This window comes from Vipera berus (assembly GCF_964194415.1).
Source record: "Vipera berus genome assembly, contig: HAP1_SCAFFOLD_215, whole genome shotgun sequence".
Classification (NCBI taxonomy): Eukaryota; Metazoa; Chordata; class Lepidosauria; order Squamata; family Viperidae; genus Vipera; species Vipera berus.
Genome location: NW_027673520.1, coordinates 1,372 through 23,020, shown reverse-complemented (window position 1 = coordinate 23,020; position 21,649 = coordinate 1,372). Strand labels below are relative to the sequence as shown.

At 42.4% G+C, this 21,649-nt stretch overlaps 1 protein-coding gene across 1 annotated transcript in view; it reads right to left on the bottom strand.

Annotated features, from left to right (window-relative positions):
* Positions 1-21,296, bottom strand: part of LOC308679335 (multiple C2 and transmembrane domain-containing protein 2-like) — a gene marked incomplete at both ends in the record, with an annotated part of 53,265 nt that extends 31,969 nt beyond the window's left edge. Inside the window, 3 exons of the mRNA XM_081346941.1 lie at positions 11,518-11,553; positions 15,514-15,625; positions 21,220-21,296. Coding sequence (XP_081203067.1) covers positions 11,518-11,553; positions 15,514-15,625; positions 21,220-21,296 — 225 coding nt within the window. The remainder of the gene's footprint in view (positions 1-11,517; positions 11,554-15,513; positions 15,626-21,219) is intronic.
* Between the last annotated feature and the right edge of the window lie 353 nt (positions 21,297-21,649).

Genomic DNA, 21,649 nt, shown 5'->3' with positions numbered 1-21,649 from the left:
CTGCAATGATTGCAGAATAATTAGTATGCAAATTATTTTATCCTGAAATGGAATAGTTGTTGCTTTTGAACTCCCTTCACCAAACCCAATATTTTATTACCCAACTAGACAACATCATCAATGCTAGTAGGGAGTGAGGCTTCCTCTCATTGTATACACCAGTGGCTTGCCCTGTCACTGTTGCTGGAAACGGTCTTGTGGCCCCTTGATTGGGCTGTGGCTTACTCTTAGCTTGTTTGTCTGAGTTGGTCGTTCCTTGAGAGGTATGGTTTGCTTCTTGACTGTTGGTCAAATGTTAATCTTGGTGTTAATTAATTATGTATTGATTTTATGGGCATGATGTTTAATTGGTTTTTAATGGTTTTTTAATTTTTGTATCTGGTTTTTTATTGTGTATTGCCCTGTTCACCGCCCTGAGTCCTTCGGGAGAAGGGCGGTATAGAAATCAAATTATTAAATTAAATTAAATTAAATTAATCTCTGCTCATCTAAGTGCTGATTGCTGGTGAGGAGATGTTTTGGGTTTGTTTGAATGGTACGTAGAAGTTATTTATCTCTATGTGCCTGTTGACTGCAGATATGTCTGAGTGCCCGGCTTCCAGGAATTCTCTAAGGCCGTGGTGGCGAACCTATGGCAGGCATGCCACAGGTGGCATTCAGAGCCCTCTCTGTGGGCATGCACACCATCACCCAGTCCTAGGCCTTCAGGTGGGTATTATAAAACCTTTTCGCTTTAGGCCTCCGCCGTCGTGTGCAAAAAAAAAGGGTTCAATAAATCAACCAATCTCAACTTCTCGCGGGGAAAAAAAATCTTGCAAAGTTGGAATTGATTGATTGAACTTTTTAGTCCCACCCAGTCTGCCGTTACCACTGCAGCCACGCCCACCCAATGGACCACGCCCACCCAATGGGCCACACCAACCCAATGGGCCACGCCCACCCGGCACCCGACGATACATAAGTGAGTTTTAGGTTGCAGTTTGGGCACTCGGTCTCTAAAAGGCTCACCATCACTGCTCTAGGGTTTTTGCACTTGGCTTGATCTAGAAGGGAGTTTCTTGCTAAGCTCCTTTGCAACCCCTCCCATTAAAAGCATCCTTCCTTGTTTTCAGATCTTCAGTAGGCTTTTTATAAAGCCACATTAGCTAATTCGACTAGCTTTTTCTCCCCACCTTATAATTATTTGCCAACTCTGAATGAACCTTTATTATCAAAGTACAACCATGTATACATTGAGATTAGCTGAGCCTCCCTTCGTGCCCCCACCCCCCCCAACTCACACTGACAACAAGCCTCCATCTTATTACCCCATGTGAACTAATTGCACCACACACCGGCCTCGCAAGTCAATTCTGCATAAAGTTTATAAAAATTATTTCCCGTTCAAAAGCTTAACAGCCCACGGATAAAAGCTGTTTTTCAGCCTGTTGGTACGGCTGGCTATACTCCTATATCTCCTACCCGATGGTAGGAGAGTAAAGAGATACCGTCCAGGCTGTGAGTCGCCCCTGAGAATTTTCCTCACTCTTCCAAGGCAGCGAGCCCTGGCGAGGTCATCCAGTGGTGTCAGGGGACAGCCCACAATGTCTTGTGCTGTACTCACCACCCTCTGTAATACTTTCCTATCCGCGGCTGTCAGACCAGCATACCAAACCACAATACAGTACGAGAGGACCCTCTCTATAGTAGACCGGTAAAAGAGGGTCATTAGCCGTTGTTCTACCCTGCTCTTCCGCAAGACCCTGAGAAAGTGAAGCCTCTGTTGGGCCTTTCTAGCCACCTGGGTTGCGTTAACTTTCCAGGTCAGATCTTCGCAGAGGTAGACTCCCAGAAATTTAAAGGAGGAAACTCTCTCCACACAGTCCTCCCCAATGTAAAGTGGGGCAGGTTCCTCCTTTTTCCTCCAGAAGTCTAGCACCATCTCTTTCATCTTGCTGATATTCAGGTGCAAGTTGTTGTTACTACACCATATGGATAGTTTTTGTACCTCCGCCCTGTATGCTGTCTCATCCCCACTTCAAGCTCCTTTTTGGCAGTAGCTTCTCCTGCCGGGCAATCCTGCTTATCGCTGCTCTGAGATTGAAAGCCTTCTTCTTAACAGGAGGATACTCGGAGGAGTATCTCCAAATAGAGGCCAGTCCATTTATTTATTTACAGAGCTGATAGGCCACTCCAATCTACCAACACCGAACAGCCTACAGTCCTCCAATGTATAATTTGTTTTAAACCATATAGTCGGTGTAAAAAAATAAAACAACAACAACAATTACTACATAATGTTCTTACGGAACTGGGAATCATGAATGAAAGCATTAACAATAAAAGACTCAATCCCGTCACCCAAGAGGAAGGGACAACAAAGCAATCATCCTGATTTGATGGAACCACCAGGTTTTCAACAATTCCCTAAAAGGCAGGAGGGAAAAGTGTGATCACGCGTAGCGGGAGAGCACCGTTTCAGAAGATGGAAGCAGGAACTGAGAAGGTACATCTATGTGTCAATTCCCTAATCTTGCAGATAGATGTTAGGGGGGGGAGTGGTCACTGAGATACCCCAAAGATGAAAGGCTTAAAGGTGACAAGAAATACCTTGCACTGCAGCTAGAAGCCAACTGGCAGCCAATGCAGCTGTTCATGCAGAAGCGCTGTGCAAGTGCCTTGAGATGCCCCCACCATTGCTTCAGCCACTCTAACTGAAGCTTCCAAACGATCTTCCAGGGCAGCCCCTTGTAGAGCATATAGCAATAGTCCAACTGAGAAAGGACTAAGAGAGATGATCAAACAAGACAAATTTGGAAGCTATACTATATGATAAACATTAAGGAATTGGTTATGTCTAGCCTATTGAAAGGGACGCGGTGGCTCAGTGGGTTAAGACGCTAAGCTTGTCGATCAGAAGGTCGGCAGTTTGGCGGGTCGAATCCCAAGGGCCGCGTAGCAGAGCGAGCGCCTGTTACTCGTCCCAGCTTCTGCCAACCTAGCAGTTCGAAAGCACATAAAAAAAATGCAAGTAGAAAAATAGGAACCACTCCGGTGGGAAGGTAACAGCGTTCCGTGCGCCTTTGGCGTCTAGTCATGCTGGCCACATGACCACAGAGACGTCTTCGGACAAGCGCTGGCTCTTCGGCTTTGAAACGGAGGTGAGCACCGGCCCCTAGAGTCGGAAACGACTAACACGTATGTGCGGGGGAACTTTAGCTTATTGAAGAGAAGGATTAGGGGAGACATGACAGCCATCTTCCAGGACTTGACTCCCATTTACCCTAAATAATGGGTAAATGGGAGCCAACTGCATCTCCTTAGGGAACCAACCATTCAATACCTGGGAGCCATATAGAAGAACGTCCTTTACTAAATAATTGAGAGTCGTGTTTTAGCAGCAGGAGAATTTTCAGAATGGTCTCTACTGATCTAAGTAACTGGCCAGGTTCATCGTGGGAAAAGTGGTTTCACAGATAGTTAGGCCCTAAGTCATGAAAGAGTTTCAAAGATCAACAACAGCATGTTACAACAGAGAAGAGGGGATATGACTTATTGACTCATTCTCTGAGGCAGAAGAAGTAATGGGTGGAAGCTAGTCAGAGGGAGATCTGACTAGAGGGGAACGAAAGAGAAGTTTCCCGATAGTGAGAACAATTAATCAGTGGAACAGCTTGCCTTCAGAAGTTGTGGGTGCTCCATCACTGGAGGTTTTCAGAAGAGATTGGACAACCATTTGTGCGTGGTGGAATTAGGCCTCCTGCCTTAAATAGGGGGTTGAACTAGAAGACCTCAAAGGACCCTCCCAGACTTACGATTCAATGAGTAACCATAAGTAATAACAGCTGTTCCAAGATAGGTCACCTTTGATGCACAAGATGGAGCAGGGCAAAAAGTCCTCTTGGCCACAGGAGCAGGAGGGATGAGTTTAAGAGCATCTCCAAATGTGAACCCGCTCTATCTGGGGATGGGGGCTCTGTTCGGAGTGAATAAAGGGCATCTCCATGGAATTGACAAGCCTTCAACACAAAGCCATTATTCTAAAGGGAGACTTCTTCAGCTCTCACTGCTGTCATTCAGAACATATTCAAATAGGGTTTCAGAAGCCATTCCCTTTACAGTCCCCACACATCTCTATATTTCTATAGATTTATGGAATTCCATATAACAGAAGAACAGAGTTGGAGGAGACCTTGGAGGTCTTCTAGTCCAGCCTGCTGCTCAAGCAAGAAACCCTATACCAGGGGTCTTCAAACTTGGCCCTTTTATAACTTGTGGACTTCAACTCCCAGAATTCTTCACCCAGCATGCCTGGCTGAGGAATTCTGGGAATTGAAGTCCACAAGTCATAAAAGGGCCAGGTTTGAAGACCTCTGCCCTATACCATTTCAGACAAATGTTGTCCAATGTCTTCTTAAAAACCTCCATTGTTGGAATACCCACAACTTCTAGAAGCAAGTTGTTCCACTGGTAAATTGTTCTCACACTCAATAAATTTCTCCTTAGTTCTAGCTTGGATTTCTTCTGGATTAGTTTCCATCCATTGCTACTTGTCCTGCCTTCTGGTACTTTGGAGAATAACTTGACCCCCTCTGCCTTGTGGCAGTTCCTCAAATATGGAAATCAATGTCACCCCTAGTCCTTCTTTTTATTAAACTAGACATACCCAATTCCTGCAGCACATAAAGATCACCATTTGACTTTCCTTAAACAGGGGATAAATATTCCCGGTTTTGCAAAGAAAATTTGATTTTGCTTCAGAAATAGAGCAGCAACTTTCTTTCTTTTGTGGATATTTATTTATTTATATTTATTTTCTCTCCCTCCCTCCCTCCCTCTCTTGTACACCCATTCTCATGAGCATACTTCAAAGCTCTGACAGATCTTTTTCACCCTTGCAGCAGAAAATTCTTTCCCCCCGCTTTTTCCCTTTCGAGGTAGGAGGGGAGAGGAGGGGGGGGGAGAGAAGAGAAAAAAAAGAAATGTCAGCAAAAGGTCAAAGGTCCAAGCTTGCAATCGGCCAATTGCCTAACGGAAAAGTCTGCGTTTCCATGAAATATGTTCTAAAATAATTGCGTGGCTTGGTGGGTCCTAATTTTTTTTTTCCTAAACGGATTGTTTGTCTTGGAAAGTGCTCTTCCTAATTTGTCCATAAAAACAGGCCCACTCAAAGCTCTGGGTGGGTCCACGAAAATGGAATCTAAGGCTGGTCATTAAAAAGGACCGGGAGATTGCTTCCATATGGCCAGACAGCAGGGGAGTGAAAGGGCCAAAGTCTACAGCCGGCCACATTTGGCTAGAAGCTCCTAGTCTTTCCATGGACACTCGTTGCATTACAGAAGAACATCTGGATTATGGCTTGTAATGTCCCTGGGAAATATCCACTTTCCATCAAAGGCCTTTATCTATCTCCGCTGCACTTTGAACATTTCAGCGCATAAGGCAGCCGGTTTGATGCAGCACTTGCTGCGTTTTCAGTCCAAAGCAATTCCTCCCAGTGTTTTGGAACACACAAGCTAGTCTCCCTAGGAATTTTTTATTATTATTATTTTCCCCTCCTTGTTCTGCCGGTGGAGGAAGGAGATTTTTTGAGGAGGAAGGCATAATAGACACCCCACACTTTGGATGTGTTTTTTTTTCCCTTGAAAGACTCAATGAAATACAGGAATGAAATATTCAGAGGGGAGGAAAGGGAAAAAAAGAAGAGAAGAGAAAACGTTTTGGGTTTAAATCAAAAGCAGTTTCCCTAGCCAGAAAGTAGGCTCCAAAACACATTGTAGACAACTGCCTTTATTTATTAAGCTGAGGCAAACTCATGGAATAGCAGGCAGACTTTGGAAGGTCCCCAGATTCTATTATGAAACAAGCTGGGAAAGCAAAAAAAAAAATGAATCTTCCCACCTCACAGGCGAGGTGGGAAGAGATAGCTAGAGAGTTGAGGTGGTGCCTCGGATTGGTGGCAGAAAAGGCAAGCAGCTGATCTCCTATTTCTGAAAATAAAAAGCCCAGCAGTTGACCAGAACTGCCTCCATTCTAGAAGGAAGATGTAGATTTATCTATTTATTCATCTCTATTATTCTATCTCTCTCTATCATCTCTCTATCTCTATTTTCTATCTCTCTATCTTATCTATCCATCTTATCTTATATATCCATCTTATCTTTCTCCTATCTATCTATCCATCTATCTTATCTTTCTCTTATCTCTCTCTCTCTATCCATCTATCTATCTATCTTATCTATGTATGTCTATCCATCCATCCATCCATCTTATCTTTCTATCTTATCTATCTCTCTGTCCATCTATCCATCTTATCTATGTATGTCTATCCATCTATCCATTATCTATCCATCTATCTTATCTATCTCTCTGTCCATCTATATTATCTATCTATGTCTATCCATCTATCCATCCATCTATCTTATCTTTATATCTTATCTGTCTATCCATCTATCTTATCTATCTATGTCTATCTATCCATCTATCTATCCATCTATCTTATCTTTCTGTCTATCCATTTATCCATCTATCCATCTATCTTATCTTTCTATCTTATCTACCTATCTATCTTATCTATCCATCTATCTGTCTATATTTCATATTTCTAAACTGTCCCAAAGAGGGACTCTGGATGATATAAAACATGACACAACCAACAAATAAAGCAATGTCCTTGACTTACAACAGTTCATTTAGTGACCATTTGAAGTTACAAAGGCACTGAATGGTTTTTCACACTTATGACCGTTGCGGCATCCTCGTGGTCATGTGATTAAAATCCAGGCACTAGCAACCGGGTCATTTTTATGACCTTCTGACAAGCAAAGCCAATGGGAGGCCATGCAAGAGTAGCCAAGCTATTCATTTGACCAAGCCCTGTATAAGTGACCCTCAATAATTGGAAAACAATAAGTTCCGAACAAACTGTTGGGGTTCTGCAGGAATCGAGTTTAAATTTTGGAAGAATTTTATGCCTTCAGTGTGTCCTAATGGAACTCGCAAATAGCAAGAACTCTCGATCCAAAGTCGGGCCATCTGTTGTGCTTTGCTTAGATGCTTTCAAAACACTCCAAGGCAAAACCTGTGATGTCTTAAGACGCTGCCACAGTGAAAGCTGCACAAACGAAGATGAAGACGTCTTTCAAACGCCTGTCCTTTAAAAGATGTGACAAGGGGACAAAAAGACCTGTGAAGAGGTCAAAGCAGCATCACAGCTTCAAAGGAAAATGATTTGCGGCTCTCCTCGGATCCCTCCTTGGTCTCTCCCCTCCCTTAGCTCTGCTCATTAGGCAGGATCACCATTCTGGAGAAGCATTTTTTTCCCCATAGGAAAAATTTTTTAAGACAAATGAAAGGAGGCAGGTGAACTCTCACGCAATAGAATTCCACAGTTGTTTAAAATGTTTCAACAGGACAATAGCCCAAAGCGGAATTCTGGAGATGGACAAATAAAAATAAGAAAGCCAGTGAGGTGGGGCAAGATGCTCCAACGGAAGTGCGGGTGCGTGCCCACATAAAACAGAGATGGGCTTTCTTTTTTTTGCCTTGCTTCAACTCATATTCCTTTCTGGGCCAATTTATCCAATTATTTGGACACCAAGGTGGCAATCAATTTGGTTTGGCTTCTGCACACGTTGAACGGGAAGGAGAAAACACGAGAAGCCCACATCCCTAGAGCAAAAAGCCTTCAGCTGCTTGGTGCCCCTTGAGTGAGCAAAGCGTGCCCCACGTTGCAAAGGTTTCCAGCACTTACACAAAGCCAATCTGAGATCAGACGCTCTAATGAAGCTATTGGCAACTGCCTCTTGCATGCAAAATCTCCAAGGAAAACCACTGGCCCAGAAAGGGGCCAAATCTATTTCTGCTTTCCTTTCCTTCCATCTTCCACGAATTTCATAACAGAAGCAAACCTATTACCGTCTCACACACCCCAGTCAAACCTAGCTAAAACTCAGAAGGGAATGGAGAAAACTGAAAATTAATTAAATGTTTACCCATGGTCGTCAGTTTATGCAGCGATAAGAGAAAATATACATTGTTCTATGCCGCCAGAGCCACTTGACTTGAGAAACAGGCAGCTATATAAATTTGAAAAATAAATTGATAATCCAAACAGTAATAGCTGAGTCTTAACAGGTGAACAAGAACAAGAACAAAAACACATTTCTTGAGCATCGAGAGATTATATGAGAGGGGAAAAAAATTGGCTGCTAGAATAGGGAATCCCTAATTTGTTTTCAGCTGGTGCACCCATTTTGATGGTTTGCGAGCATATCCAGAGCATGCAAAACATAAGACTGTCGTGGGAAGGAAAGTTACCACTTTTGGATGCAAACTGATATTCTCTTAAAATTTCAAGAACACTAAGTGTTCACAGTTATGATTTTCTAAAAGGATAGACACACTTCCAAACAAAATTCTAAACATCAGGCATAGACCATTTCTATTTTCTGTGAAGTCGCATAAAAAGTAAGGCCATTTGGGGGAATAAAAGAAAGAATCTAGAGAGAGGGGGGGCTGCACTTTGCAGTATTCAACATCCCTTTTAATGTTTAAAATTATCATTTTTAAAAATATTTATTTCTAGGAATGCCAGTGTAATTTTTACCGAAGAAAATCTTAAGATAACCAAGACTTTTAAAGTAAACAGCAGACAAATCCACATTCTGGGTGAACAGGGCTTCTTATAACATTATGAGTGCTGGATCTGTTTAATTCTGAGGAAGTCATTTTTAAAGCATTTTGCTTTTAAAACTTTTAAGCTAATTAAACCCATTAAAAGTTCAAGTTGTATCGAGAAAATTTTAAAAAATAAATAAAATGGAACCAGAAGTCTTGAGGAATACCAACAAACGATGCTTGTAAGGTCATTGAATGTCTACTGCCTGGACAATCCAAGGACATTGAAATTCTTCCTCTTATTTTATGACTTATAGAGCACAGATTAATAGTGCTGTTGATATTCACATATCACGTGGATCTAAAAACAATCCATGTTTTCAATATGATATAATTCAGTTATTTAAAACAACTAATGAAATTATAAACTAGTTCCATGATGCTTGGAAATACAGTTGCATGTGAGGTTTTTTTTTTTAAAAAAAAAAACGCTACATGCATGGGAGGGGAAAAAATTTTTTTGCAGTGGCCCTGAACATGGAGCCAATTCCTAAAACCTCATACCTGCAACCAGCGGGGGAAATACACAAGCCGGCTGTGGCTGATGGACCTTGTAGTCTAAGCTACAATGAAGACAGTGCCAAACGAAGGAAGGTTGCTCAAGTCATTGCTTTTTCCATAGCCTCTCACTACTCCCCAAAACACTTTTTTTCCCCTGTACCAGCTCTCTTTTATTTTTCCTTTGTTGACTTTATGATCCATTACAGAAAGAAAAGAAAAAAAATGAAGAGGAGAAAAAAAAAATGGGATGAAAGAAGAAAGCAAGCAAGTGCCAGCACTGTTTCCCCAGCTCGGTGTTCCCTAACTAAAGATAGTTATTGATGTACAATGTGGGCCTTTTACTGTGGCAGAGGAATCAATAAAGAAGGAAATACTGCTTTGTCAAGAGTAGCCCAAGTAGGTTTGCTGGGAAATTCTTTTCTGACTCTCCAATGGCCACAGAAGAGATGCTTTTAAAAATCCTTCTCTATATCCAATGATAACCTGGGCACCATGTGCTGAAACCTGCCTGCCCTCTAGTGGCAGCAACACACAACGACAAAAGCCTTTACATGGTTTGTGTTTTTTTCCTCCTTCCACAATTCTTCCTTCCTTTTTTGTAAGAATGACTAAAAGGACTTCCAAAGCGCCTTGAGCGCCCAGTAATTGACCCAAATGACTTTAAAGGTATATCTCATTGATAATAACAAAACAAAGTCCCAGCCCCAAATAATAGGTGAATATCCAAAGGAAACTCCAGAATCAAACTGGGGGTGGGGTTGGTGTTCTCTGAGCTTGGTGGGTTTTTTTGCAACCGTTTCATGACTCAATTAGGTAATGAAGTGCACTGATGATGTTCCCTAGTTGGGTCATGAAACGTCTGCAAGAAAACCACCAAGCTCCGAGAGTACCAAGGACCCCTCAGTTCAACCCTGAGCTACAAATGTTCTCTTCTATCAATTTGGAAACAACTGTACACACAGAGATTGAAGGAACGGAGAATTTTTATCCTTGTGATCAAGGAGTAGGGGTCAGGGAGGATCATGAGCATTGATGTATTGATTGTGATCAAATGGAATTTGATCAGAACTCCATGTCAAGCACCAGCATCTTATTGGAGCAGGAGTAGATTTGGCCCAAAGCTGGCTTTTATTTTTCTCATTTGAGGGGAGTTCAGTGGGTTAAACTGCAAAAATGGATACAATATGCCTTGTAGAGATCAAGCATTTTGCAGTTAACATACCGCTGGAAACTATTTTTAAAGAGAAAGAGATAGGAATGCAACAGAAGGCTAGTGGAATTTTATATGTTGTTTTAACTGTTCAATAGAAGCCTCCCAGAAAAGAAAGAAGAAAGAAAGAAAGAAAGAAAGAAAGAAAGAAAGAAAGAAAGAAAGAAAGAAAGAAAGAAAGAAAGAAAGAAAGAAAGAAAAAAGAGAGAGAGAAAGAGAGAGAAAGAGAGAGAGAGAAAGAAAGAAAGAAAGAAAGAAAGAAAGAAAGAAAGAAAGAAAGAAAGAAAGAAAGGAAGGAAGGAAGGAAGGAAGGAAGGAAGGAAGGAAGGAAGGAAGGAAGGAAGGAAGGAAGGAAGGAAGGAAGGAAGGGTCATCTGAATCAAAGCAAAATAAAACCAGCAACTATTTTCATTCCTACTAAAATCAGAAAACCTAAATTTAATTTAATGAACTGTGTAAGTATTTACTGAGCTCTGTTAATGCAATGAAACCCACGTTTTCTCCACCTGCCACTTCAAACGTGTCACTTGGATGGGCAAACTTTTGAAAGGACCAATCTAAAGCTCTTCCGCCTGGCAAACCTTCCCAGAGGCATCAACTTTGCCCCTCTGTATCTTCAGGGAGAAGCTAACGAAGAACCAAAAGTGAGAGACAACCTTTAGCAAAACAAAAAACAAAAAAACCCCAACCCCTACTGAAATTGAAAATTCCAGTTTCTGTGTGGATTTGATCTGTGCTAAATCTTTTCCCAGCGCATTAAGTCTGATGTATTATTGATAGACTGTAATCCTAAAAAAGGACAGAAATGAAGGCTGACATCCCAACATATGTTTCTCCTGCTCCCAAATCTGCCAGACTTACTGACAGATTTCAGTGTGCCTGTTTCCAATTTAGAACAACTTCACAAAGACACAATATTCTTGCTAGGGAAGGGCTGATGGAAGCTCCTCTCCTGGCAACAGTGACCATGTTTGATGCTCAAAGAGGCTTTTGGAAAGAAGACGCTCAGCAAAAGGGACCTCCATCTGCATTCAACTTACCCATCTCTGCTTTTCATTACTACAAGCAGCTGGTTGGCTTTTTCCAGCTGAAAGAAAAGCAAAATAATAATAACAACAACACAACGATGGGGACAAAGAACACATTACCTTTGGAACAGAGCATCTCCTTCGGTTTGGCCATCGCTGCGTCCACCATTCCCCCCCAGAGGTGCAACATGGAACATCCAAGAGAGGATCCAGAAAAAAAAAGAGAGAGAGAGAGGATAGTGAGTAATCACAGGAGCTAAAAATTCACTTTATTCTCCCACTGTTAAGTCCCACTTCAAATATTATTCCACTGCTGCACGTATTTCAAGAATACAAGTGGGGAACAGTTCTCGGAAGGGCAATGAGGTTAGTTAGAAATCTAGAAAGAGTGGGGCCCTTGGTGCTCTCTGAGTTTGGTAGTTTTCTTGCAGATGTTTCATGACCCAACTAGGTAACATCATCAGTGCTAGAAAGCAGTGGGGTTTGGGGAATGGAGGAAGAAGAGATGGAGGAGGAGAACTGTGGGGTCCTTGGTGGTCTATGACGGTGGTTTTCTTGCAGATGTTTCATTACCCAACTAGGTAACGTCATCAATGCTAGAAAGTAGTGGGGTTTGGGGAATGGAGGAAGAAGAGATGGAGGAGGAGAACTGTGGGGTCCTTGGTGGTCTATGACGGTGGTTTTCTTGCAGATGTTTCATGACCCAACTAGGTAATATCATCAATGCTAGAAGGCAATGGAGTTTGGAAAGAGGAGGAGTATACAGTCCCCGTGCTCTCTCAGCTTAGTTGTTTTCTTGGAGACCTTTCATTATCCAACTAGGTAATATCACCAGTACTAAAAAAAAAAAAAGAGTGGGGCATGCAAGAGGAGAGAGCGGATGACAACTATGGGGTCTGTGATGCTCTTTGAGCTTGGCGGTTTTCTTGCAGACATTTCATGACCCAACTAGCTAACTTCATCAGTGCTAGAAGGGAGTGGGGTGTGTGGAGAGTAGAGGAGAAGGATTATGGGGTCCTTGGTGCTCTCTCAGCTTGGTGGTTCTGTTGCAGATGTTCACTACCAAACTAGGTAGCATCATCAGTGCTAGAAGGGAAGGAGCGTGAGGAAAGGAGCAAGGGAACAACTACGGTAGTTTTCTTGCAGATGTTTCATGACCCAGCTAGGTAACATCGTCAGTGCACCGCCATCAGTGGTGAAACCTCTGCAAGAAAACCACCAAGCTCAGAGACCACCAAGGACCCCCCAGTTCGACCCTGAGCTGCAAATGTTCTCTTCTATCAATTGGGAAGCAACTGTACAAGCAGAGATTGAAGGAACGGAGAATTTTTATCCCTGTGGAAGTGAAGAACTGAAAATTGTATCCAACAGAAAAAGACCAAGGCCACTCGCCGGTTGTCCTATGGTGCTAGCCAATAAATATGACATTTGAGTTCCACAAGGTAGAGATTCTTCAGTTTGACAAGTAGAAGCCTATCTCTAGGGCAGGGGTAGGCAACCTCGGCTCTTTTATGAGTCGTGGACTTCAACTCCCAGAATTCCTGAGCCAGCCATGCTGAGGGGAAAGGGAGAGGTTTCCATGCTGGAAAAGTCACAAATGGCAATGATGTGACCCTAGACCAGGGGTAGGCAACCTCGGCTCTTTTATGAGTCGTGGACTTCAACTCCCAGAATTCCTGAGCCAGCCATGCTGAGGGGAAAGGGAGAGGTTTCCAAGCTGAGCATGGCTGGCTCAGGAATTCTGGGAGTTGAAGTCCACGAGTCATGAAAGAGCCAAGGTTGCCTACCTCTGCTCTAGAGGAACCATCAACTCTCACATATGAGCCCGACAAGACATTTGTCAGGAAAGTTTTCCTCCGACTTCTGGCAACTTTTCTTGGTTCTCCGTATTTGAAGCCTATCCTGGTGAGGGAAAGCAGAAAATCTTTCACCTCGCAAGGAAAAAGGAAAAAAATATATATCAGACTTTGAATATTCAGGTCCAGCTTTGCTTATGCTGCAACCACTTGACTTTAGCAAAAGTAAACCTTTCGCTACGAAATGGGAGTCGACGGTCCTTCTTTCCTAAAAGTCCAACTTGGGACAAGCCTGACAGTAGCTGCTATCTATGTCCTGCTCCAAAACCTTTTATGAATCACGGAAAGGGGCGACTGAAGGCAGGTAATTTTCAGTGGGGGCATCTCACTGGGCTTTTTTTTTTCCCCAGACTTTTTTATTTTTTTATTTTTTTTAAAAAAAACTTTTATTTGTCCAACTTTTTGAATTGGTTATGAATATGGAATATTCTGACTGTTGCTGACCTCTTTCATAGGCTGCGTTGTCGGAATCTGACTGAGTTACGTCCTCCATAAATGATAGGAGTACAATTCAGCACAGATGTGTCACTGAAGAATCGGTAATTCTCACCAATCCTTTTTACTACATCTTCCCAGCATCTGTTTCCACGCTGTTTTGGAATGTAAGAACCTTCAAAACTGCTACTCAGGGAGCTCGGTACGTTATAGTAGAAGGTAAATATTAAAAATGGCTCCCCATATCCTCCAGCAGAGCAACCCATGAGTGATGTTCAGTTCCCAATAGTCGGAATCCAACTGTAATGGCTTTCTCAAAGCTTGGGAAAAAGATGACTGCTTACAAAATATTACAAACCACGAACATCTGCACATTCTGGCTGCAGAGAGATACTAGGCTAGCTCTATGCGAGGGCTGAATGCTCCTTCGCCTTATGTCCCAAGACCGTGCTTTGGACTACATTTGATCCTCAACTTACAACCACAACGGATCCCCAAAATTTCTGTTGCTAAGTGAGACATTTGTTAAGTGAGTTTTGCCCCATTTTACAACTTTCTTGACACGGTGGTTAAGTGAAGCGCTGCAGTTAGTAACACGGTCGTTAAGCGAATCTGGCTTCCCCCCCCATTGACTTTGCTCGTCAGAAGGTCGCAAAAGGGGATCACGTGACCCCGCGACGCTGCAGCCATCATAAATATGAGCCAGTCGCCAAGCGTGTCAGTTTTGATCACCTGACCGTGGGGGTGCTGTGAGTGTCAAATACGGTGGTAAGTCGCTTTGTCCAGTGCAGTTGTAACTTTGAACGGTCACTAAACCAACCGTTGTAAGTCAAGGACTGCCTGCAGAAGACCTCCAAGGTCCCTTCCAATTCTGTTGTTCTGTTATTCATTCCCACTTTTAGTTCAGTGATATTGACTCTGCCCACAGCAGGAGGAAACGCCTGATGGACTTTATCTGGCGTGAGAAGCTCAGAAGAACCAGACTTAGTTGGTACTTAGAGGAAAGAATGCCAGCTAAGCCCGTAGCTTCAGGATGTATGGAGAAGCTGAAATTATGCTGTGGAAGAAAATGATAAATGGCTTCATGCTGTTGCCAAGAAAAACTATGAAAATGTGTTCATGATGCCACTGGGAGGGTGAGTTGAGATCTACCTTTGCTTCGCATGCCTCTAATGTTTGTCTTCACATCTTGACAACTACCACGGAGATAAAGCTGGATTGCTTAACAGCTATGTAGTTTCCATCCATTGCTTCTTGTTTCTTGTCTTGCCTTTTGATCCTTTGGAAAATAGTTCGACACACACACACCCTCGTCTTTGTAGGAGCCCCTCAATTATTGGAATAGTGCTATCATGTCTCCCCTACTCATCCTTTTCATTCAACCAGGCATACATGGAGCATCTCCTTAAATATCCTCTATCACTACACTTAAAGTCTTCCCTTAATGGATCCCTAATAGGTGTAGGGTGGTACCTTGATACTCAACTGCTTTGAAACGCATTGAATTTGGTACTCAGCACATTTTGACATGAAAATTTTGCCCCGGTTTTCATAGTTAGTTTGGTACTTGATGCACAAGGTAGAACTTGTCCATGTTGGCTGCCTTACGACTCACTACATTATTCCTCATGGGGGAAAAAACTGTTTGGTACTTATCATTTTTGGTACTCATTGGGCCTCCCGGAACCAATTAACAATGAGTACCGAGGTACCACTGTAGTATGAATTTGCCTGGCACAACAACACACAACCACAGATGCTGGCTCTGTGTCCGTCTCTTCCTTCCCACCAGGAAAACCAGAATGGCTATGATAGTCTTACTTACATTTCTTTTAATATCACCCGATTTCATAACAAGTCTTAAATTCAGCACAATCACTCCCATGTCGTCCTCCAAGCTGTTTGGATCTTCCAATTTTAGGATCCTCTCAATCGTCCTGGATGAAAGAAAAGGAAATTAGACTCCGATAGCAACAAGAGTCAAGGAGAAGCAGCCATTACAGGTGTCTATGGAGATCCTCAGTCATCCTCTAGTTTCATATTTATTCCCCCGAAAGGCCCTGGTTTTCTTACAGGTCCCATAATCATCTTTAGGAAGTAAAATCAATGGGGAGGAAGATTTTTGAGGGAAAATAGCTGAAATGAGGAGAAACTTCAAACAGTGAATTTATGGTCAGGTCATGGTCATGTCCCAAAGGTGCTTTTTCAAAAGGCAACTGGACTTCCTTGGTTCTTTCCTTGGAAATATTTCATGTAGGCATGTTCAGGTCCATACTGCAAGAAGAAGCAGTTAAATTAAATTTATTTAAATACTCACTAAGTATATTTCATTGTAATTGCAAATAATAAAATAAGATCCAGTTTTGCCTTGGATGGCACCCTCAGCTTCTTTTTGCAATATGGACCTGAGTATGTCTAGGGACGCGGTGGCTCAGTGGGTTAGGACGCTGAGCTTGTCGATCAGAAGGTCGCCAGTTTGGTGAGTCGAATCCCGAGTGCCGCATAGCAGAGTGAGCGCCTGTTACTCGTCCCAGCTTCTGCCAACCTAGCAGTTCAAAAGCACGTAAAAAGGCAAGTAGAAAAATAGGGACCACTCCGGTGGGAAGGTAACAGCGTTCCGTGCGCCTTTGGCATCTAGTCATGCCGGACACATGACCACGGAGACGTCCTCGGACAAGTGCTGGCTCTTCAGCTTTGAAACAGAGATGAGCACCGGCCCCTAGAGTCTGAAACAACTAGCACGCCTGTGTGGGGGAACCTTTACCTATGTCTATGCAGATTCTCAGTCATCCAGCTCATGGTTGTCCCAAAGGTGCTTTTTCAAACAGCACCTGGATTTTCTTGGGGTTTTTTTTCTTAAAAATGTTTCGTTTCTCATCCAAGAAGCTTCTTCAGTTCAAACCGAAGAAGCTTCTTGGATGAGAAGCAAAACATGTTTAAGGGAAAAAACCAAGAAAGTCCAGTTGCCTTTTGATAAAGCATCTTTTGGAATAGCCTTTATATGGTTTATTTCCCCCAAACTTGAGGAGGAAAAAAAACCGAACAGATGATTATTCTTTCTCCAAGGAAAAGGAAAAAATCTTTCAACAGTGTCTACCACTTAGTAGCAACAGAAGTATCACTGATAGGAAAACTCTTAAGAAGAATCCCTTCCTCAGAGGTCTCAACTTACCACCACAAGGCAGTCCAGAATTTCAATCATAAGGTCACTGCAGTCATAAGCAGAGGCGCCACATGACTCACTTTTACAACCAGTTGTAAAATGAATCACCATGGTCCTTAAGCAAACCACATCCAGCATATCAGCTGGGCTTTTTTGCCATTTTCTGTCAAATTGTGGTCATTGACTACAGGATGCTGCAATTGGTCATAAACGTTGAACTGGCTGTCAAGTGTCCCAAAACAATCCTGTGACCACAGCGGTTGTAAGTTATAAATAGCTTTTTTGAAGTTCATCGTAACTTTGAACAATCGTTCAAAGTCAAGGATCACCTGTATTAAGTTGGGGAGAGCCTACTCACCACTAGAGAGATGAGAACTTAGGAAGAATCTTAAGACTGGGAAGATACAACAGTGAAAGACTTCCAAGCACATCCCTTGATCTTTTTGGCTGCGGTTTGTTCTCCAAACTTGTTTCAATAACATTTCAGAACGTTTCGTTACCAAACTAGGTAACATCATCAGCAAGATATTCTCCTTAGCTTACAAATGTCTTGTGTCTAAGCTAGGGAGAATAGGACAAGAACGTCTTGCTGATGATGTTACCTAGTTTGGTAACGAAACGTTCAGAAATGATATTGAAACAAGCCTGGAGAACAAACCACAGCCAAAATCTAAAACCCGAGCTACAAGTATTTTCTATTAGTTCAAAACATTCCTTGATCATAAAACAAGGGAAGGAACATGGCACTTTACCCATTTCACCTATGTTCTCCTTTCAAACCCGCTTCCAAAACAAACCATTTTTCACCAAACGAAACAAGAATGGCTTTGACCAAAATCGACAAGGGAAAGATTACAGGCACCAATCCCTTCTTAACGATTGCTTGGTACCTTCAAATGTTCTGTACTTTTATCATGAATTATGATTGTTAATGCCTTGTAGACAAATAGAGATACAGTATATATAACTGAGAAAGATATTCAGGTAGTCCTCAACTTACAACAGTTAGTTTAGTGACCGCTTGAAGTTACAACAGCACTTTAAAAAGTGACTTAAGGGCCGTTTTTCACCCTTATGACCGTTGCAGCGTCTCCGTGGTCACGTGCTCAAAATTCAGACACTTGGCAACTGACTCATAGTTATGACGGTTGCAGTGTCCCGGGGTCATGTGATCCCCTTTTGCGACCGTCTGACAAGAAAAGTCAATGGGGAAGCCAGATTCACTTACAATAGTGTTCCTAATTTAACAACTGCAATGATTCCCTTAACAAGAAAGGTCGTAAAATGGGGCAAAAATCACTTAACAGATTTCTCACTGAGCAACATAAACTTTGGGTCCAATTTTGGACGTAAATAGAGGACTACCTGTAGAGACCTACTCGTATATACATACAGGCAGATATATTAATTTCAGGAGCTAATATGAATTAAGAAGCAAAAATTATCCAGAATATTTTACTACGAATGGTCATGCAATTAAACTAATCCATCACCTGATTATTATTTTTCTTTCTATGTTTCCAGTTAATGTTTCAGGGGTCCTAGGGGAGATGTGATACTGGACCGAGCCCACTCAAAATAAAACTGCCTTGGTAGTATTCAGAAAAGTAGAAGCAAAAAAGCTGGTGTTTAATTTAAGAGCAAAACACTGAGAAGGACTCAAATATTCACTGAGCCATACAGAGGGCAACAGTGCCATGCACCTCAAGTGCTCTGTAATGGATAACTGCCTCTGCCTGCAATTAGTGCAGGTTCGAGTCCCACCAGGCTCAAGGTTGACTCAGCCTTCCATCCTTCCGAGGTAGGTAAAATGAGGACCCAGATTGTTGGGGGCAATTAAGCTGACTTTGTAATAATGCCGCTTGGGGTGTGTGTGAAAGCCCTAATAAGCAGGCATATACATAGAATGAAGGCTACTGCTAAGCTTGTAAGCCGCCCTGAGTCTTCGGAGAAGGGCGGGATATAAATGGAATTAAAATAAAATAAATAAAATAAAATAAAAATGGGTGACGAGAGAGACCCTATGAAACTCTTCCTTGGAGCACTGCATCCTCCCGGTTGCCCCTCTTAATTTCAGTGGCCTGACTGGCAACCCCCTCCTCAATTTATGACAATTTATGACAGCACGAAGGACATAAAATTGCACTAACAGCCTATAACCGGTGTGGCCCATTCAAAATTTGCACATTTGTCATGACAAAAGCTTTTGCAAATCTCAGGTGGAAGTTTAGGATGTTTTTATTTGCCTACGGTGATTTTGGCCTCTTTGAGAGTTTGGCTGCAAAATGAGGACAGCTGGTATCCTTCGAAAACATTAGTCTAAGTCCCCAAATCCTAAAGCAGCTTCTGCACCATTTGAAAAACTATATCCCAACACTTTAAAACAGCACCCTCCTAACACAAGAACCTTCAAGGTTTCTAACCACATCAATATTCGTCATGCTGCCGCAGTCATTTTTGGTCAGTGCTCCAGCCTGTGGGCCTTTCTGCACCCCAAATGTTTGGCCATCAAACCCAATGATGCGTTTTTCCAAAAGGCAACTGGACTTGGTTTTTCCTTGATGTTTCGCTTCTCATCCAAGAAGCTTCTTCAGTTCTGACTGAAGGGTGGAGAATGGAAGGATTTATATTCCTGGCAGTCATCTGGTCCTTAGCACTCTTTCTGAGAGTTGTTGAGGTTTATCTCTGCCCTCAGGGTCACCTGAATAGTGCAGATGGGTGTGGAACCCTCCTGGTACTGCTGAAAGGTCTGTGTTGTAAATGGGAGTTGGAGGAGAAGCGAAATGTCTTCAAGGAAAAAAAAACAAGAAAGTCCAGTTGCCTTTTGAAAAAAAAACACAACATTTTTGGGACAACATGACCTGGATGACTGAGAATCTCCATAGACATTTGCTTCCTTAATTTAGTATCTTCAATAATCATCCAGTCCAAAGGAAAGAATGCAGCCAGGGAATTTTTCTCTTCAGCACTTGGAAAACCAGTCTCCCACGTGAGGGAGTTGGAGTGTTAAGAAGTATGAAATAAAAACAAACAAATAAATAAAAGCAGATGTATCAGTGCCAAAGAATTCTTTATACGACTCTGAACTAGCCCATCAAAATGTAAGCACAGTTACCCAAACAAATGCTCCAAACTTGCAAAGTAAATAATGACTCCATCTGGGGCTTGGTGCCAAAATGAGGTCACAGGTTGCCAACTTAGAAAGTGAAGTATAGTAAAGGGCCAAAAATGAACACCTTAAAACGTGCTCAGCTACAAAGATCCCCAATTCACCCCTTAAAAATCCCCAGATCTACAGAAGAAATTGTGTTCCCAGGTTTGCTGGAAGAGGGGGTTAAGGCACAATGCGGCCAGAAGCTTCAAAAATGTAAATTGATGGGTCAACTTATGTGCCACTCATATAGAATAACAGAATAACAGAGTTGGAAGGGACCTTGGAGGTCTTCTAGTCCAACCCCTTGCTCAAGCAGGAGACTATATACAATTTCTGACAAATGACTATCCAACCTTTTCTTGAAAACCTACAATGTTGGACCCACAACTTCTGGAGGCAAGTTGTTCCACTGATTAATTGTTCTGTCAGGAAATTTCTACTTAGTTCTAGGTTGCATTTCCCTTTGATAAATTCTGTTACTTCTCGTCCTGGCCTCAGGTGCTTTGGAGGAATGATGCTCCCCTCTTTCTTGTGGCAGCCCCTCAAATATTGGAAGACTGCTATCATGTTTTCCCCTTAATCTTTCTCTTCATTAGACTAGACATACGCAGTTCCTGCAACTGTTCTTCATACGTTTTAGCCTCCAATCCCCTAAACATCTTTGTTGCTCTTTTCTGTTCTTTGTCTATTGATAAAAACCTATAGGTTTTCTCCATAGCAATCTGCCCCTGACTTGTTCTTTCAGGTTGCATCCATTGCCGCTGTAACTGAGTCCGTCTACTTTGCTGATGGTCCATCCTTTTCTTCTTTTTTCCTTCCACCTTTCCCAGCATAAGTCCATTTTCCAGAACTGGATCATCACATAACGTGTCCGAAGTAGGAGCAGTGGGCTAATGCCTCCTTAAGTAACACCAGCTGCCTGCAATTAGTACAGGTTCGAGTCCCACCAGGCTCAAGGTTGACTCAGCCTTCCATCCTTCCGAGGTAGGTAAAATGAGGACCCAGATTGTTGGGGGCAATAAGCTGACTTTGTAATAATGCCGCTTGGGGTGTGTGTTGAAGCCCTAATAAGCAGGCATATACATAGAATGAAGGCTACTGCTAAGCTTGTAAGCCGCCCTGAGTCTTCGGAGAAGGGCGGGATATAAATGGAATTAAAATTAAAAAAAATTAAAAAACTGCACTTTGAAAGACAAATATAAGTGTTAGGTTACCTGTTCAGTTCCAGTTTGTGAAGCATCAGAACTGCTGAACCCATAAAATCAGAAGAAGTCAGGTCTCTGTCGTAAACCTGAGGCATATGGAAGGGGAGAAAAGGAGGAGGAAGGGAAAAAATGCAGATAAGGTGGTCTGAAAATAATTTATTTATTTTATTTATTTTATTTTATTGAATTTGTATACCGCCCTATTCCCGTAGGACTCAGGGCGGTTTACAGGGCAGTTAAAACCATGAAATACAAAAAATTAAAATCAATTAAAACAATTAAATTAAATTCAAGCCCCAAGAGTAAATCTAAAACCCAGTTAAATTAACAACCCCACAGTCTGGACCAAACAGATCAAAGAGCCAAGTTTTCAGGTCCCGGCGAAATGAGCGAAGGTCGGGGGCAGTCCTGAGTTCTGTGGGTAGTTGGTTCCATAGGG